This window comes from Drosophila virilis, unplaced genomic scaffold (assembly GCF_030788295.1).
Source record: "Drosophila virilis strain 15010-1051.87 unplaced genomic scaffold, Dvir_AGI_RSII-ME tig00001479, whole genome shotgun sequence".
Lineage (NCBI taxonomy): Eukaryota > Metazoa > Arthropoda > Insecta > Diptera > Drosophilidae > Drosophila > Drosophila virilis.
The window spans coordinates 572702-589984 of record NW_027212837.1 but is presented as its reverse complement, the minus strand read 5'-3'; the positions used below and the strand labels follow the sequence as shown (position 1 = coordinate 589984).

The 17283-nt window shown below is 35.5% G+C and overlaps 1 protein-coding gene across 4 annotated transcripts; it reads right to left on the bottom strand.

The window, feature by feature from the left end:
- Positions 1-5011: 5011 nt before the first annotated feature.
- On the bottom strand, positions 5012-8929 carry LOC26530351 (uncharacterized). Of its 4 annotated transcripts, XM_032433213.2 has the most exons (6): positions 7978-8057; positions 6628-6722; positions 6494-6556; positions 6334-6393; positions 5495-5598; positions 5017-5265 (listed from the first exon to the last, which is right to left on the bottom strand). In XM_032433213.2, the coding sequence occupies exons 1-6, from the start codon at positions 7982-7984 to the stop codon at positions 5157-5159; spliced, it is 438 nt and encodes a 145-aa protein (XP_032289104.2). In that variant the 5' UTR covers positions 7985-8057; the 3' UTR covers positions 5017-5156. The 4 variants fall into 4 exon arrangements, with proteins under 4 accessions (XP_032289105.2, XP_032289106.1, XP_032289104.2 ...); XM_032433214.2 differs by lacking the exon at positions 5495-5598 and having other exon boundaries at positions 5012-5265; positions 7978-8060; XM_015169275.3 differs by lacking the exons at positions 6628-6722; positions 7978-8057 and adding an exon at positions 8548-8926.
- Positions 8930-17283: the final 8354 nt, after the last annotated feature.

Genomic DNA, 17283 nt, shown 5'->3' with positions numbered 1-17283 from the left:
ACACGATGAACGAAATAATTAAATGTAAAAGAAATTAATTGGTTAACACACCGCATTTATATGAAACACTATTAGTAAGAAATATAATACTAATAAATCAAATATCGAACTTGATACTTACAATTACAGTAGCCAAAGCGGGTATAATAAATCCCACAATAGTTGACCACGATGATTTGAAATCAATTATAAATAAACATCCTGTCGAAATAAAATCAAGGTCCTCCAGTCCGAGAACATTGTCCATATATTAATAGCGTATCCCAGGGTCAAGCTCTTTTGCAAGAAAATCACCATCTTTCCGGTGGCACACCAACACGTCACACGACAGCTACAAGATGATACCATAGCCGAATGCGACAATGATATTCTAGCGGTCAATGAATGAGTAACGTCGACCTACGCCACCGTCTGTAAATTGGCAGCGCAGGACACCATCAACATCTACAATTAAAAAAATCACATAACTTACACGTGTGAGCCATATTATTCAGGTAAAAAGCTTATATGCTACAGGATGCTAATTTATAAAAGTTGCTGCGCACGCACCACCGAATTTCGCAGCTGCTATTAGGTACCAACGACGGAAGACAGACAACTGTTCGTCAGTCAATTCTGGCCATATTGGGTGTATGAATACGTGCGTGATCTTGCGCGGTACATGAAGTGATTTGCCAAACGACCACCTTCATCGTCCTGTAAGCAAACGTGATCAATATTAAGCAAACCATCCTGGAAAAAGACAAGGAGACAATACGAACATAATAACCTGTGACCAAAGTCGGTGTGCTAGGCGCTGAACATGTTAGAGGTTAACAAGCTCCAGAAGAGAATGCGGAAACTGCAGGTGCTTGTTACCAAGGCCTCAACATTAAATGAAAACAATTAAGAGGTTCTAGTCGGGATCTACCGATTAGGGCATACCCTGAACCCTCTTATTCCAACACAAAATATATTAATAAAAAAAAGTTCCCTTGGCAGGGTTCGAACTCGCAACTGACCGCATTACTTGCTGTCGACTCTACTCAACAGCCACACCAGCAAAAAAAAAAAAAAAAATAATACTTTCCCCGGTAGGGCTCGAGCTCGCGACAGACCGCACCACCTGCTATGCCTCTACTCAGCAGCCACACCAACAATTGCAATTATCATGCTCTTAGAATGCGAAGCAGACTCGCATGAATGTGTGTGTGTACATGTATACAGAAATTCTTAGAGCTGCTGCCCCATTCAATTGCGCAGTTGCATATAACTTTGGTTTTTCTAAACCGATCTTTATGAAATTTTCTACAGTATATCTTATTGTACCATAGAATATTTGTGTATTCTGAAAAAGTCAATTGCATTTAAATTGTGGTTTAAATTGGTTGGCAATAAAAGTTGGGTTATTAACTTGATTTATAGCTTTTGGGTGGTAGCGGGGAGGTGGCGATAGGTATGAAATGAAAGATACTTGAAATATCTATAATATTCTAGGAACAACATATTATGTTTGGTGGCTCTAGCTCTTATTATTTACCCAATTTGCTAAAAAAAAAAACAGGATGTCGATATCGATTTTTATTATTTTTATTATCGATTGCTTGGAAATTGCTTGGTTATCGATTATCGGAAACAAACTCGATCTGCGCGGAAACTAGGAGCATCTACATCTTAAATTTCTCTAGCTCTTATAGGTTCTGAGATCCTTGCGTTCATACATACGGACGGACGGACGGACGGACAGACAGACGGACATGGCTAAATCGACTCGGCTATTGGTGCTGATCAAGAATATACATTTATACTTTATGGGGTCGGAGATGCTTCCTTCTGCCTGTTACATACATTTGGATTTTGCACAAATACAATATACCCTTATACCCATTTTTAATGTGTTCAGGGTATAAATATTGTGCTCTTTTCTAAATAGTACCTAGATGATATTGGTCAAATCTTTATAGTAGTTCAGGATAACAGACCCACTATCGAGACAATACGTTAACTAAATCTACACATGTTGTCTGGACTTGCCTAACCAGGGGGCAACTCGGGCCGCTCCTGGTTGGTTACGAGTCACTGCCATAAAATTGGGCTCACTCTATTGTGTTGGCCATATTGGGTGTATGAATACGTGCGTGATCTTGCGCGGTACATGAAGTGATTTGCCAAACGACTACCTTCATCGTCCTGTAAGCAAACGTGATCATTATCAAGCAGACCATCCTGGAAAAAGACAAGGAGACAATACGAACAGTCGTCGGGATAGCTATCGAGATCCTTCAATGACCTGTGACCAAAGTCGGTGTGCTAGGCGCCGAACATAATAGAGGTAAACAAATTCCTGAAGATAATGCGGAAAATGCAGGTGCTTGTTACCAAGGCCTCAACATTAAATGAAAATATTTTGCTCTTTTCTGCATAGTACCTAGATGATATTGGTCAAATCTTTATAGTAGTTCTGGATAACAGACCCACTATCGAGACAATACGTTAACTAAATCTACACATGTTGTCTGGACTTGCCTAACCAGGGGGCAACTCAGGCCGCTCCTGGTTGATTACGAGCCACTGCCATAAAATTGGGCTCACTCTATTGTGTTTACACGTGAAAAAGATTGCCACATTAAGCCTGTTCTGCATCCATATTTGCTAATATATAAAAAGGGTCTGGTAAATTCGTCTGCAGGGCCTCGGAAAGTGGCAACAACTACAGCAATTGCGAAGAGAAGAGATGGCTTAAACTGTTGTTCGCCTACCTGGTAGGGCACCACACAGCGAAATATCACCTTCACAGAATACACCTCTTAAATATCTTATTGTACGTTCTTCTTCACAAAAACACTTATGTATTTTCTCAGTGAAAGTTGGGAAAGGTGAAATAAAAACTTTTTTAGAAAGGCATGGCTCCTCTTCATAGGGAAAGTCGAACAACTCTTGTTCATTAGCGAGCAGTAGGTACAATAGACCGTATTGACTCACTTTTATCAATAGACGTGTAGGTATAGATTAATTTACTTATTATTTTAAAATTTCGAAAGCAGGTTCGATGCTTTGTATGCGGTGGTAAAGTCCATGCCCGACATAATGCAAACAATTCAAACAGAAAACATTTCATTCCGTGTTCTTTATTCTAAATCCAACTGCAACCTATCCGCAATTATATTAATCTTGCAACATATTAATGCGTAATATATAGTATATACAGCAATATATTTGTATATTGTTTGTAAGACCATTTAAGAGTAAACACTGTTATTTTACGGGGTTAACCTTTGTGTTACTTAAACATATTTTTTATTTAACGATTTTCATGTTCCAAGATTATTGGAGATTGGAGCCGCTTGCCTCCGTCAGGCTACGCATATATTGAGCTTGTACATATCTTCCATATCTTTTACTTTACTTTTCGCGTGCTAACATTTCTCTTGCTCGACCCAAATCGTGTAAAATATAGTGCTAGGGAAAATTATCAGTCATTAAATAATTTTTTTAATAAACAATTTAATTTTAATTTTTTTTGTATTTTGATTTGCTAGCTCGAGGGCCAGGGTTTAGTTTATTGAAAACAAAAGTAAAAAAAATTGGCTTTATTCGATTGCTTATCGGCAACCGTCTTCAGGGCACTAACACCAAGAAACAATAAACAAATAACATTAAAATAAATTAATTTAAGCAATAAATTAAACATTTAACATACGTCTGCGCTTCTTGACTTGAAGATTGAAATTCTTTGGCTATTTAATAAGTCTCAACACAAGCGAGCGCAATTTTATGTGTATTTGTTTAAGTTTACTCTTTAGTTTGTTGTGTAGCTATTTTATTGTATGCTGTATGTTGAAGTGTTGCAGGATTATTGTTGTTTCCTTGTCATACAGTCGGTCATTGGTGCTATTTTTATACCCTGAACCCATTAAAATGGGTAAAATAAGTATAATGTATTTATGTAAATATATGAAACAGGCAGAAGGAAGATGCACCGATCCCATAAGGTACATATATTCTTCAACAGCCGAATCAATCCAGCCATGTCCGTCCGTCTGTCTGTCTAACCGTCCATCCGTCTATCCGAACGTATCAACGCGAGGATATCAGAAACTATAGCAGTTAGAGACAGATTTTCCGATATTCGTAACTTGGTCCGTTTCCAAGTAATCGATAAAAATCGACATCAAAATCCTTTTTTTTTTACCAATTTTGGTAAATAATAAGAGCTAGAGTAAAATAATTGATATATTGCTCTCAGATGTATATATGTGATTCGCTTGTTTTGGGGACAGACAAAAGGTGGGACTTTCACTATGTTTTTCTATTAATAAGCCCCCAAATAATCATCTCTCTAAAAATGGGGCATTTTGGAGCTTTCTGATAAAAAATATGTGCGTTTGGTCATACAGAGATTTATTTGGGGACACGATATGCAAAGATTATTTCTGGGACCGAGTCTTCAAAACTGACTTTAAATACTTTACCAAAATATTATATATAATCATAATCCATTAGAAAGCTTATTTTGGGGACAAAAATTTAGAGTTGCCACCTGGTCTAAAGGCTTATTGGCTAAAGCTATTTTTAGGGACAGGGAACGGTGGAATGAATTGGATAGGTAACGATTATTTCGGGAACACTATATGAGACGTCCTTATTGGGGACAATATCCCTCAAATAACTCTAGCGCATATTACCGAATATACAAACATTTAAATATGGAATTAGAACACGGAAACTTTTACTTACTCCCATTTGAGTAAGTATTTGGGATTTTTATTTTTTGTTTACCGCCAACCCATTAAAAATTTATGAAAGTGGTATAACGAAGTTTTGCTTATTTAGCAGTGTAAAATAAATTTAATCTATATCTATTATTAACGAAATAGTGTCGATTTAGACACGCCCGTCACTCCATTTGTCTGTCGGATCAATATTAAACGAAATTATTGATCATCATGATCAATATTAAACGAAATTATTGATCATCATAAACTTGTATGAAAAGTAAACATGCAATTTTTATATATTTTGTTATAAGATTATTTTATTTTATTTTTATTGTTTTAAACCATTAAAACGATTTTTTCCTCCCCTCCGCTTTTCTCTGGTTGTCCAGAAAAGTCTTTAGTTGAGCTGAAGTGCGGCCGCGAAAGCATGGATTTTTATTTATTATTTGGGAACATTTTTTAAGCGATGGCAACTTTTCCAATTTTTCTAAATTCCCAAATGTGTTTTCCAGTTGCTTGCATTCGCCTGGGCCCCATCGTACACGGCGCGTTTTTCCATACGGAGACGCTGCAATAAAAAAGATAAAGTTTTGAATTACCGTGATATTACATAAGTTTATTTATATAAGTAAATGAATAAGTTTTGATTTGTCATGCCGTTAGTAATCGATCTGTTAGAGATTGAGCTCCATAAAAGAAGGAACCGTGGGACTCTGTTTGTATTGTTATATTAAGTATTATACTGAAAATGATTACTTGTTGGCTATTCTGTAATACTAACTGCTTCGACGTTTTACCATTTTTTTGGGAGGCGAATAATTTGCGTCATCTGACGTACATACAAACTCCGGCGGCTCTTCATCATTTGATTCATTTGAGATTTCTGAATTATTAATTTCAGCTGTAAGAAAAAGTACGTTAAAGCATTTTTTTAAATATTTTGTTTGCTTGCTTGAGGTCCGGGTTTGTTTAAATAAACAGTTGAAAAAAATTTAATTTAATATATTGCTTCCAATAAAATAAGCAAAATATTAAATTAAATAGTTTTGAACTTCGGGCTAGCCATACCAACAAAATATTGTTTATTTTGCAAAAATGACCGCCAAGAAGTGTGAAACCACCGTAGAGCAGCGAAAATATATTAAATTATATACCTATAAAAAATTAACGCAAGCATGGCAGATCCTTTTAAGAATTTGCCGAGCTATTGGACAAAAGTAAATCAGTTATAGACGAGCGGCACAAAATTGAACCAAATGTTTAATGAAAACTGATGCATTTAATGACAAATCGAAAACAAAATGGCAAAATCACTAAACAATAATTTTTATTTCTTGTTTTATTTTTCCATATTTTAACACAATTATTTTAGCAATTGCCAATACTTTTGTATCTATGAAAATATGCAAATCGAATGTTTTTTATTTGAGAGTGTTGAAGAACTAAAAATGTTCCTTTTTTAATGCGTTCAAATAGGTTGGATATATAAAAGAACTTAAAAAAAACATATACAATAAAATAATAATTAAGTTATTCTGTAATTTTTATTTTTTAGTTATCAATTTAACATCCTTCTGCTGACTTCAGCAGTTAAACTAGTTCCCTTCTATGAACAAACTATGAAATTTGCACTCACCCTGTACGCTGCAATCAGTTTGCATATCTGCTCTTGCATCCAGACTATTTTGACCAGTGCCTATTGAAAAAAAAAGAGAAAATATTTGTTGTAAAATAATACTTATAATACATATGTATGAAAAAAACAAATATAAGTTGAATTAAATATTTATCCTTACCCTTGGCGCCCCAGTTTGTGGCCATATCTGCTCCAACATCAGCACTTTTTGGAATATCAGCTTCTGTACAAAAAAAATATATATATTTTTTTATAAAATTTTTAGCTTTTTGTGCAAGAAATGACTTTATGTACCTTTGTATGAGTGTATGAGAATTTAACTTTTCGTGTTAATTTGCCTTTGTACATACAGTCACGGACAAAAGTATTGGCAATTGTGGTGTTGTCAACTAAAAATTCGAAATTTGAGAATAACCAACTTATTATTTTATTGAAATATATTTTTTTTATGATCTTTTAAATATCTAACTCACTTAAAAGTATTAAAAAAGGAACATTTTTTGTTGCTTCAAGCCTTACAAATAAAAAACAAAAAATATGGTAATTTTCATAGGGACAAAAGTATTGGCAAAAACTTAAATAATTGTGTTAAAATTTAAAAAAATAAAACATGAGATAAAAATTAATACTTAGTCGGCATGCCTTTTTGTTTTATAACGCTTTCCAGGCGATTTGGCATCGAATGCACCAATTTTCGGGCAACATTTGGCTCAATTTTGTGCCACTCTTCCATTAGGGCTTCTTTAAGCTCAGTCTTTGTTGAAAATGTTTGCTTTCTAAGCCTTTTTTCTAGTTCCTCCCATTGGTGCTCGATTGGATTGAGGTCTGGTGATTGAGGAGGATGTGGAAGAACATGAGCTGTATTGTATGCAAGCCACATTCGCACATCATGGGCCGTGTGCTTTGGATCATTGTCCTGTTGAAAAGTGAACTGACTGCCTAACATCAACTTTTCAGCGCTTTTTTTTAAATTTGCCTTCAATATTTCCAAGTAAACACGCTTGTCCATTGTTCCTTCGATGAAAACTAGTTCACCCACACCAGCTGCGGACATACAACCCCACACCATAACACCTCCACCACCGTGCTTTACTGTGGGCATTAAGTTGCAACTATTGTATGCCGTATTGGGTTTTCTCCACACTTTAATGCGGCCATCTGAGCGAAAAATATTAAACTTACTTTCGTCGGAGAATAGGACATCGTTCCAGTAAGTTAATGGCTTCGATTTAAATTCTTTGGCGAATGCCAATCTCTTCGATTGGTTAACACTCGAAATGAGTGGTTTGCGTCTTGCAATTCTCGCATTGTACCCAGCCTTGTGTAGTACCCGCCGTACCGTTTTGGAGTGAATTTCTTTCCCAGTCTCTTCTTTAACCTCTGATACTATTTTGGATGATGTGATTTTTGGGTCTTTCTTGATCTTTCTTATTATTTGGGTGCAATCACGATCGGTTAACTTTCGTGGGCGGCCGGTGCGTTCAGCGTTTTCTATTGTAGGGTCGTCTGAAAATCTATGGACTATGCTCCGAATGGTAAATTGACTTCTGTCCAATAGCTCGGCAATTTCTTTAAAGGATTTGCCTTGTTTGCGTAAATTTAAAATAATTTTTCGCTGCTCTACGGTGGTTTCACACTTCTTACCGGCCATTTTTGCAAAATAATATATAAATTGATGCTTAAACAATTTTTTCTAAGTATTTTTTTTTTAAGATTCAAATAACGGTGCTTACAGAGTTTCATTTTTGCAAAGAAAAGTGTGACCATATAAAAATACTATTAAAATAACAACTTTATATTGAAAATTGCCAATACTTTTGTCCCTATAAAATTACGGGTACTTGGAATTAAATAATTATTAAAAATTAACCATGCCGCCAAAGTTTATAAAAATAATTAGATTACATGCACAAATAGCTAATAATCGTATGAAAAATATAAAATTGTTAAATATTAGACGGTATATTGGACAAAACCGACAATAAAACAAGATAATATAAAATTGCCAATACTTTTGTCCGTGACTGTATCTGTTTAACGGAAATTCAACAACATACAATTCAATTCAACTCAATTTAATATACACATACAAAAGTACATAAGTTTACATAATATGTATATGTAGAATAGCACATACATATACATAGCGATCATCACACGATTTCTCTAAAAAGTATAATATGCACTTGTACATGCATTAAACATTTGACTTACCATTTAGGCTTTTGAATTTATTTTCCAGGCGAGATGCACTTGAAGCTTTATCTATAATAAAGGCCTCGTATTTCGCGCCTTTAAATTTCGCGAAACATTTTTCTTTTTTTATTACAACTTTGTTTTGCGGTAGTATATAATACTCCCCACATTTTACTAAATAAAACATTTTTTATAACTTTTTTAATTCGTCGCTCAAAAACTTCGAAATTAAAATAACCGCACAGGCGATTGCGATTAACTGGAAAATTGGTTTTCCTAGAAATCAATCGATAATTCCCAAAATAATCGTAAAATCGTATTGACTCATTCTATTCAATTTATACAAAATGATTATGTGCGTCAAGTTAGCGGCGGTGACATAGCGTCAATTTGTGAAACTTGTTATCGGAAAAGGAATCGCTCACTTTTAAATGCATTTATTTATGTTTTTAAGCACACAACCTAAAAAATGTAAATGCAGAATTGAAAAAAATTAAATTATTTACTGTCTATATCTATTTCTTTTTGAATTTTAATTTATAATATGGTTAAACCAAGGGGTTGAAAATTAAGCTTTCCACCATTCTTTAAATATCTTAACTTCGATAATGGCCCCGAAAACCGCATATACACGATTAAGGTCTATAGTTTCACCTAACCAATCTTGGACAAATTATAAAAAATTTTAAAGATATTTGTAAAACAGTGCTGCAACCATACAAAATGACCGTAAAAAATAACCCTTGCACTTGAACCCTAATATCTTTTCTCAGGGATAATGAACGGTACACCAACTTAAAGAGACGGAATAAATTAATTTAAAATATTAGTATATGGGAAAGAAATACAGTAATAAACGACATAATTGGCATTTTACAATAAAACATCTTTATTAAAATATATTACTACGTAATAAGGAAACAGTGCATTTATGTATTTATACACAGAATTATAAAAAGGTGTCAATATTTCAACAAATTTTCATTTATATTTTTTGGTTGTTTAACATATAGATCGCGAATTATCAATCATTTTGTTTTTTATATAAAAAAATTCGTACAGCTAGTTTTTAAACAAATTTTTGTATATCTATTTCTCTATTATACCCTATGTTAATGAAAAAAAACTAGCTGGCAATAATTACCTAACATTTTTATTCATCAATATAGCAGTAATTTGCAATTCTGCATTTAAATTTATTAGGATTTGTGCTTAAAAACATAAATAAATGCATTTAAAAGTGAACGATTCCATTTTCGATAACAAGTACGAAAAATCGACGCTAAGTCACCGCCGCTAATTTGACAAAAAAGGAGGGCGAGTTGAAGAAAAAGCCAGCCCCCAAAATGCAGAAAGTGCCCGAAGCTGAGCTCAACCAAAATGCAAAAATGCAAAAAGTAAAATTCTTAAATATGAGTGCCCCAATACCAACTCCCAAATCAATCCAGCTATGTGCCAAGAGCAACAAAGCAAAACGCATGAACAACACCTCCAGAAAAGTAACTGAAAACACCCCCGAATAAAAGCTTAAGGAAACCAATCAAGCGCACAAGCGCTTTCGAAGCAAATATATTTGGAGGAGTGCAAAAACTGAGGCAACAAGCGGAACTAAAGGAAGAAAGTGAAGCCTCAGCATCGCCACAGCTGTCGAGCTTTAACAATCACAGCGTGGATGGAACTCGACGGCCTTGTCTAATGATCCGGCTTGGTACGTGCCTTGGAAAAATCAGCGAAAAAGCCAATTAAACGTGCAGCCAGCACATCACAAACGATGTTTGATCTTTGTTCCTCCGATTCCGCTACGGCATTTGGCACTTGCTGCAACCAGTCTGATGGCGATGGCGACTATACTGTGGTAACATCTACAACTAGCTGCAAGCCACCTGTAACCGTCACCAAAAGCTGTGGCCTAATGTCCAAATATTAAGCTAACAAAAAAAGAATGCGCATAAAGTAACGCCAACCGATCGGGCGCAGCTCGAGCAACTTTATGCTCACCGAGCCCCCCCCTCATTTGACAACTGTAAGCGCGCAAGTTTCTTAAGTGTCACTTAGGTAGTAGCAGCTTTGATGGTTGCTACTCGATTTATTAACGTCCCACTGCGAAGCTGGCGGCTATGTTGTGTTTCGATGCGAAGTCTGTGGATTCCAGTAGCAGCGATGAAGATATATTTGATCGTGTTCAGCGTTACGGATGGGTCAAATCTGTGCTGGAGAAAAGCAACGAAGGCGATTGATTCGCCCAATTGTTGACTTATTACTATGAGCAAATCGTTGTGAATACTTGTTAATATATTTCACATTTAATGCTCAACATCTTGAATTATATTATTATGTTTGACGAAAGTTTGTTACATTTAATTTTATTTAAAATTTCGCTATTAACAACAAAAACATGACTAACATTCCATTATGCATTCATCAAATTTTCGAAAATCCCGCCTTAATACACACTTGATCCAAAAAATAAGTACATGCAGGTAGCAGATCAGACGACCATATAAGCTTAAATAAAATCAATTAGACGAAATTCGAGTTCAGGTGTTATTGGTCTTATACTATCACAGACACAAAAGTAGGTTGGGTTTATTATCTGTAATGTATTTGTCATTTTGAGGACACACGAAAATAGTACAATAAGCGCTACTGATGACTGTAGAATTCTTGTGTGCATGTACACACATATATATGTGTATTATCTATGTATGTAAATATATATCTTATCTACGTTAATCTATGTAAGTATATATATGTACATATACATATATACACAAGAATAATTAAACCAATACATACGTATGTATGTGCATATGTACTTACTTACCCTCTAAATAGGAAAGCAGGTGCTTCAAACCAAATTGCTTAAGGAGCTCCCGAAGCCTTTGCTCCGGCAATATAGCTTTTTTATTCCCGTACATTTCTGAGTCACCGAACTCTTTATTTGAAATGGCACGCGTTGGCTTCAGCAAAAGAATTAGAAACAAAATTGAGAGAGCGAACGCGTGCCAATTCTTTCTGACTTTTTTGGGCTCTCCAACTTTTCAAGATTTTTAAACCTTGAGTTAACTTTTATTCTTCTTAATTTTTTAAAGCTTACATTAAGTACAAATGCTGCATCAAATAAATTTTTTGTACTTGATTCAAGAACATTAGTACTTATTCTAAGACCTTTCAGAGCTTATATGAAATGAAGTACGAATTATACTTAACTCAAGAATTTTTATCTCGATTCGAGCCCAAGAAGTGTGGTTTTTTAAAAAAAAAAATTTTTCATTACTGCTGAAGCAGACAAGCTCTGCTAGCGCGAGCTGAATTTGGTGTTGGTGGAAGAGGGTTCTGGGTGAATACCCGCTAGGGAATAGCGGGAGCTCCCTACCATTAATAAAAAAAACTATCTCATTTCATATAAACTCTTGCACACCGAATTTATTTTCATAAAATAAATACTTTCAGACTTTTGACTCTGAAAGGGGTATTGGGGTATTGTCCCCAAAAGGAATGTCACATATAGTGTACCCGAAATAATCGTTACATTAGAAATAATTCCACCGTTCCTCTGTCCTCATAAAAGCTGTTGTTCATATATATGTGCGGTGTTGCCACATCGATGGAATTTGATTTTATATTTTTGATAAAATAATCAATGATTGGTTAAATATGTTGTTGTTCATATATTTTAAACATATATTTAACCAGTAAAAATGAGATTAACTTAACTGGGGTCATAAATACTAAACGGACAATTAAAGAAAAATCATAGAAGTATGGGTCTCCAAAATTGACTATATACATAATCTATAAAAATTAAAAAAGGGCTGTAACTTGTTTTATAAAACCTAGATTGGCTTAATGCTAAGTCAATCTTTATCGAAAAAAAGTATATTTTTAAACCATACATAATTCATATCCAAAAGTACATATCTTTGCTTTGAAAACGAAAATGTCCTCAAAATTAACATTGCACCTTCGATTTTTTCGGGGACAGTCCCCGATAGTGGCAAATGTCCCTGAAATAACCTCCTTACCCAAAAAGTGCCCCCAAAATAAGCGCATCACATATATATATATATATATATATATATATATATATATATATCAAGCTCCGTTCAGTTAATACCTATTGCCACCTTTCCGCTACCACCGCAGAGCTATAAATCAAGTTAATAACCCAACTTATATTGCCCATGAATTTGAGCCACATTTTAAATGCAATTTTCTTTTTGAGTTCAATAAGATGTTCTGATGGTTCAATAAGATGTACTCTAGAACATTTTATTTAGATTGGTTAAGAAAATCCTATAAGTTATAAGTTATAAATTCCAAGAATTTCTGTATACATGTACACACACACACTCATGCGCATCTGCTGCGAAATCTGTCAACAGCATTGCGATTGCGATTGTTTTTGTGCTGATATTTTAATTCAATAAGACACAATTATTGGTGTGACTGTTGAGTAGAGGTGGTGCGGTCTGTCGCGAATTCGAGAATTCTTAATTTGAAGTCCGATTTGTGTCACATTATCATTGTTTTTAGTTTACACTCTATTGAAATTATTGTTGGTGACCCCGCAACAATGTATTTTGTAAATTACATTACTTCTATGTATTGTAGTATTGTTGAAAATTTTGTTGTAATGTTTTTGTAGGGTTGTGTGCTACTTTTATTTCTTGCTTGTTGTAGTATTCTGAGTTCGTGAGACGTACTGATAATTGTGGTACATGTATTCAAGACATATATATTTTGACAAGTTCTGTAGGCTATTGTGTTCTACATTGTTGTCTATTTAAAAATGTATTAATTATATTCTGTGAGAAGTCGTTTTTGGTCAAATGTTGTTTAATATCGTGTCCAATTTCTTTGTGGTCTCTTGGTTAGTGCTCTGAGCTCCCGAGATTTAGCACTCAAGGTTATATCAGGCTAGACGCCTCTGAATTCGAAAATGTAAGGTGGTCCGAGTCAAATTTGATTGATGCGAACAATAGGCAGGTAGTCATTAATACACAAACACAAACACAAATTAACAAACTCACCGACACGGTGAACGAAATAATTAAATGTAAAAGAAATTAATTGGTAAACACACCCCATTTATATGAAACACTATTAGTAAGAAATATAATACTTATAAATCAAATATCGAACTTGATACTTACAATTACACTAGCCAAAGCGGGTATAATAAACCCCACAATATTTAACCACGATGATTTGAAGTCAATTATAAATAAACATCCTGTCGAAATTCCCATAGTTAACCCAACCGAAGCGTCTAAAATCAAGGTTCTTCAGTCCGAGAACATTGTCCATATATTAATAGCGTATCCCAGGGTCAAGCTCTTTTGCAAGAAAATCACCATCTTTCCGGTGGCACACCAACACGTCACACTACAGCTACAAGATGATACCATAGCCGAATGCGACAATGACATTCTAGCGGTCAATGAATGAGTAACGACGACCTACGCCGCCGTCTGTAAATTGGCAGCGCAAGACACCTGCGCACAAGCACTAGACGCCGGCAGCACAGCCCTTTGCCGCACGCACCACCTAAAGCCCATCACACAAGTCGATGACGGTATTATCATTATCAATGAGAGTGCTGCCAAGGTCAGCACAGACGATAGTCCAGAGATTACTACAAACTAGACACACCTCCCCATATTCCTTTCTTCGGCCATAATCAACGGGACAAAATATGTAAACCAGCGCGAGATGTTAGCCCGATCGCCAGAAGTGGCAGGGTCGCCTCTACTCAGCATCATCAGCCACGATCCAGTGCTAAGCATGCCCCAACTACAAAGGATGAACAACCACAATTTGCGCGTCATCAGAAGTTTCGAGGACGAATTGAAGGCCTCTGGGTCTCATAAGATTTGGATTGCAGCAGGCATCATCCTCAGTGTCGTTGGCATTGGCTTTCACATCGTTTGGCAAATTGTAAAGAGAAGGCAAGCATCGAAGGAAGTACAGAAGGTGGAATAAAAACCATTAACAGCTATAAAATAACCGGGAACGGTCAAAAGCTTGAGAGAGGAGTAGTCAACACATAAGAATTGCACTTCATATTTATGTCATATAAAAACACACTTTTGTTTATAAGAACGCAAGAATGTTGCAGTGCACTTTGCTTTACTGCGACATTCTGCTGAGCTACGAGTTCAGTGCCCGGCCACTGCGGCCAGCAGCGGTAACCTGACACTTGCCTATGCCGCAAGCGACAGTGTTGGAGTATGCCCAATCGGCTTGCCGGATATAGTAGCTAAGACTTATGCGCCTAGCCTTAGGGTTCAGATCTAATTCAATGTTTTAATTCTAGTTTGGTTTGTAACCAACTTTGTAGGAACAACTTCTTCAAATATACTGCTCCGGCACTTGCCGTTATCAGTCCGTTACTAGTTGTTTCATTGCTGAGCCACAAGGTCAGTGATTTGGAAGGCTAGTTGCTTTCCGAACATAATCTACAAATTTACCAATCTCAGCACTTGTGACGAGGGTCTGAATATACATCAACATCTACAATTGAAAAAATCACATAACTTACAGGTGTGAGCTATATTATTCAGCTAAAAAGCTTATATGCTACTGGATACTAATTTATAAAAGTTGCTGCGCACGCACCACCGAATTTCGCAGCTGCTATTAGGTACCAACGACGGAAGACAGACAACTGTTCATCAGTCAATTCTGGCCATATTGGGTGTATGAATATGTGCGTGATCTTGCGCGGTACATGAAGTGATTTGTCAAACGAACACCTCCATCGTCCTGTAAGCAAACGTGATCATTATCAAGCAAACCATCCTGGAAAAAGGCAAGGAGACAATACGAACAGTCGTCGTGATAACTATCGAGATCCTTCAATGACCTGTGACCAAAGTCGGTGTGCTAGGCGCTGAACATATTAGAGGTAAACAAGCTCCAGAAGAGAATGCGGAAACTGCAGGTGCTTGTTATCAATGCCTCAACATTAAATGAAAAATATTGTGATCTTTTCTAAATAGTACCTAGATGATATTGGTCAAATCTTTATAGTAGTTCTGGATAACAGACCCACTATCGAGACAATACGTTAACTAAATCTACACATGTTTTCTGGACTTGCCTAATCAGAGGCAACTCACGCCGCTCCTGGTTGGTTACGAGCCACTGCCATAAAGTCGAAAAACTCTTGTTCATTAGCGAGCACTAGGTACAATAGACTGTATTGACTCCCTTTTATCAATATAATAAATGTAGGTATAGATTTATTTACTTTTATTTTTAAATTTCGAAAGCAGGTTCGTTGCTTTGTATGCGGTCCATGACCGACATAATGCAAACAATTCAAACAGAAAACATTTCATTCCGCGTTCTTTATTCTAAATTCAATTGCAACCTATCCGCAATTATATTAATCTAGCAACATATTCCTGCGTAATATATAGTATATACAGCAATATATTTGTATATTGTTTGTAAGACCATTTAAGAGTCAACACTGTTATTTTACGGGGTTAACCTTTGTGTTACTTAAACATATTTTTTATTTAACGAATTTCATGTTCCAAAATTATTGGAGACTGGAGCCGCTTGCCTCCGTCAGGCTACGCATATATTGAGCTTCGGTAACCATGACGCCTTCCATATCTACAAATCGTGTGTGCATTTCTGCAGCAATAAACCGTTTACTCGCTGCTATGTCTAAGCGTGGTGCTACTTTCGAACTGTTCGTTTACTTTTCGCGTGCTAACATTTCTCTTGCTCGACCCAAATCGTGTAAAATATAGTGCTAGGGAAAATTATCAGTCATTAAATAATTTTTTTAATAAACAATTTAATTTTAATTTTTTTGTGTATTTTGATTTGCTAGCTCGAGGGCCAGGGTTTAGTTTATTGAAAACAAAAGTAAAAAAAAATTGGCTTTATTCGATTGCTTATCGGCAACCGTCTTCAGGGCACTAACACCAAGAAACAATAAACAAATAACATTAAAATAAATTAATTTAAGCAATAAATTAAACATTTAACATACGTCTGCGCTTCTTGACTTGGAGATTGAAATTTTTTGGCTATTTAATAAGTCTCAACACAAGCGAGCGCAATTTTATGTGTATTTGTTTAAGTTTACTCTTTAGTTTGTTGTGTAGCTATTTTATTGTATGCTGTATGTTGAAGTGTTGCAGGATTATTGTTGTTTCCTTGTCATACAGTCGGTCATTGGTGCTAATTTTATACCCTGAACCCATTAAAATGCGTAAAACAAGTATAATGTATTTATGTAAATATATGAAACAGGCAGAAGGTAGAAGCACCGATCCCATAAAGTACATACATATTGTCTTGATCAGCATCAACAGCCGAATCAATCCAGCCATGTCCGTCCGTCTGTCTGTCTAACCGCCCACCCGTCTATCCGAACGTATGAACGCGAGGATATCAGAAACTATTGCAGTTAGAGACAGATTTTCCGATATTCGATAACTTGGTCCGTTTCCAAGTAATCGATAAGAATCGACATCAAAATCCTTTTTTTTACCAATTTTGGTAAATAATAAGAGCTAGAGTAAAATAATTGATATATTGCTTTTAGACTAGTATATGTATATAAATATATACATACATATATATATATATATCAAGGTCCTCTCAGTTAATACCTATTGCCACCTTTCCGCTACCACCAGTTAATAACCACACTTATATTGCCCATGAATTTGAGCCACATTTTAAATGCAATTTTCTTTTTGAGTTCAATAAGATGTTCTGATGGTT

Bases quoted from the DNA above. Each gene is read 5' to 3' on its own strand.
- LOC26530351 (XM_015169275.3), bottom strand. From the start codon at position 8,716: ATGTTTTATTTAGTAAAATGTGGGGAGTATTATATACTACCGCAAAAC. The intron at 6,394-6,493 runs GTAAGGATAAAT...TTTTTTCAATAG, and splicing joins CACAAACTGGGGCGCCAAGG to GCACTGGTCAAAATAGTCTG. The intron at 5,266-5,494 runs GTAAAACGTCGA...TTTTTATTGCAG, and splicing joins ATTCGCCTCCCAAAAAAATG to CGTCTCCGTATGGAAAAACG.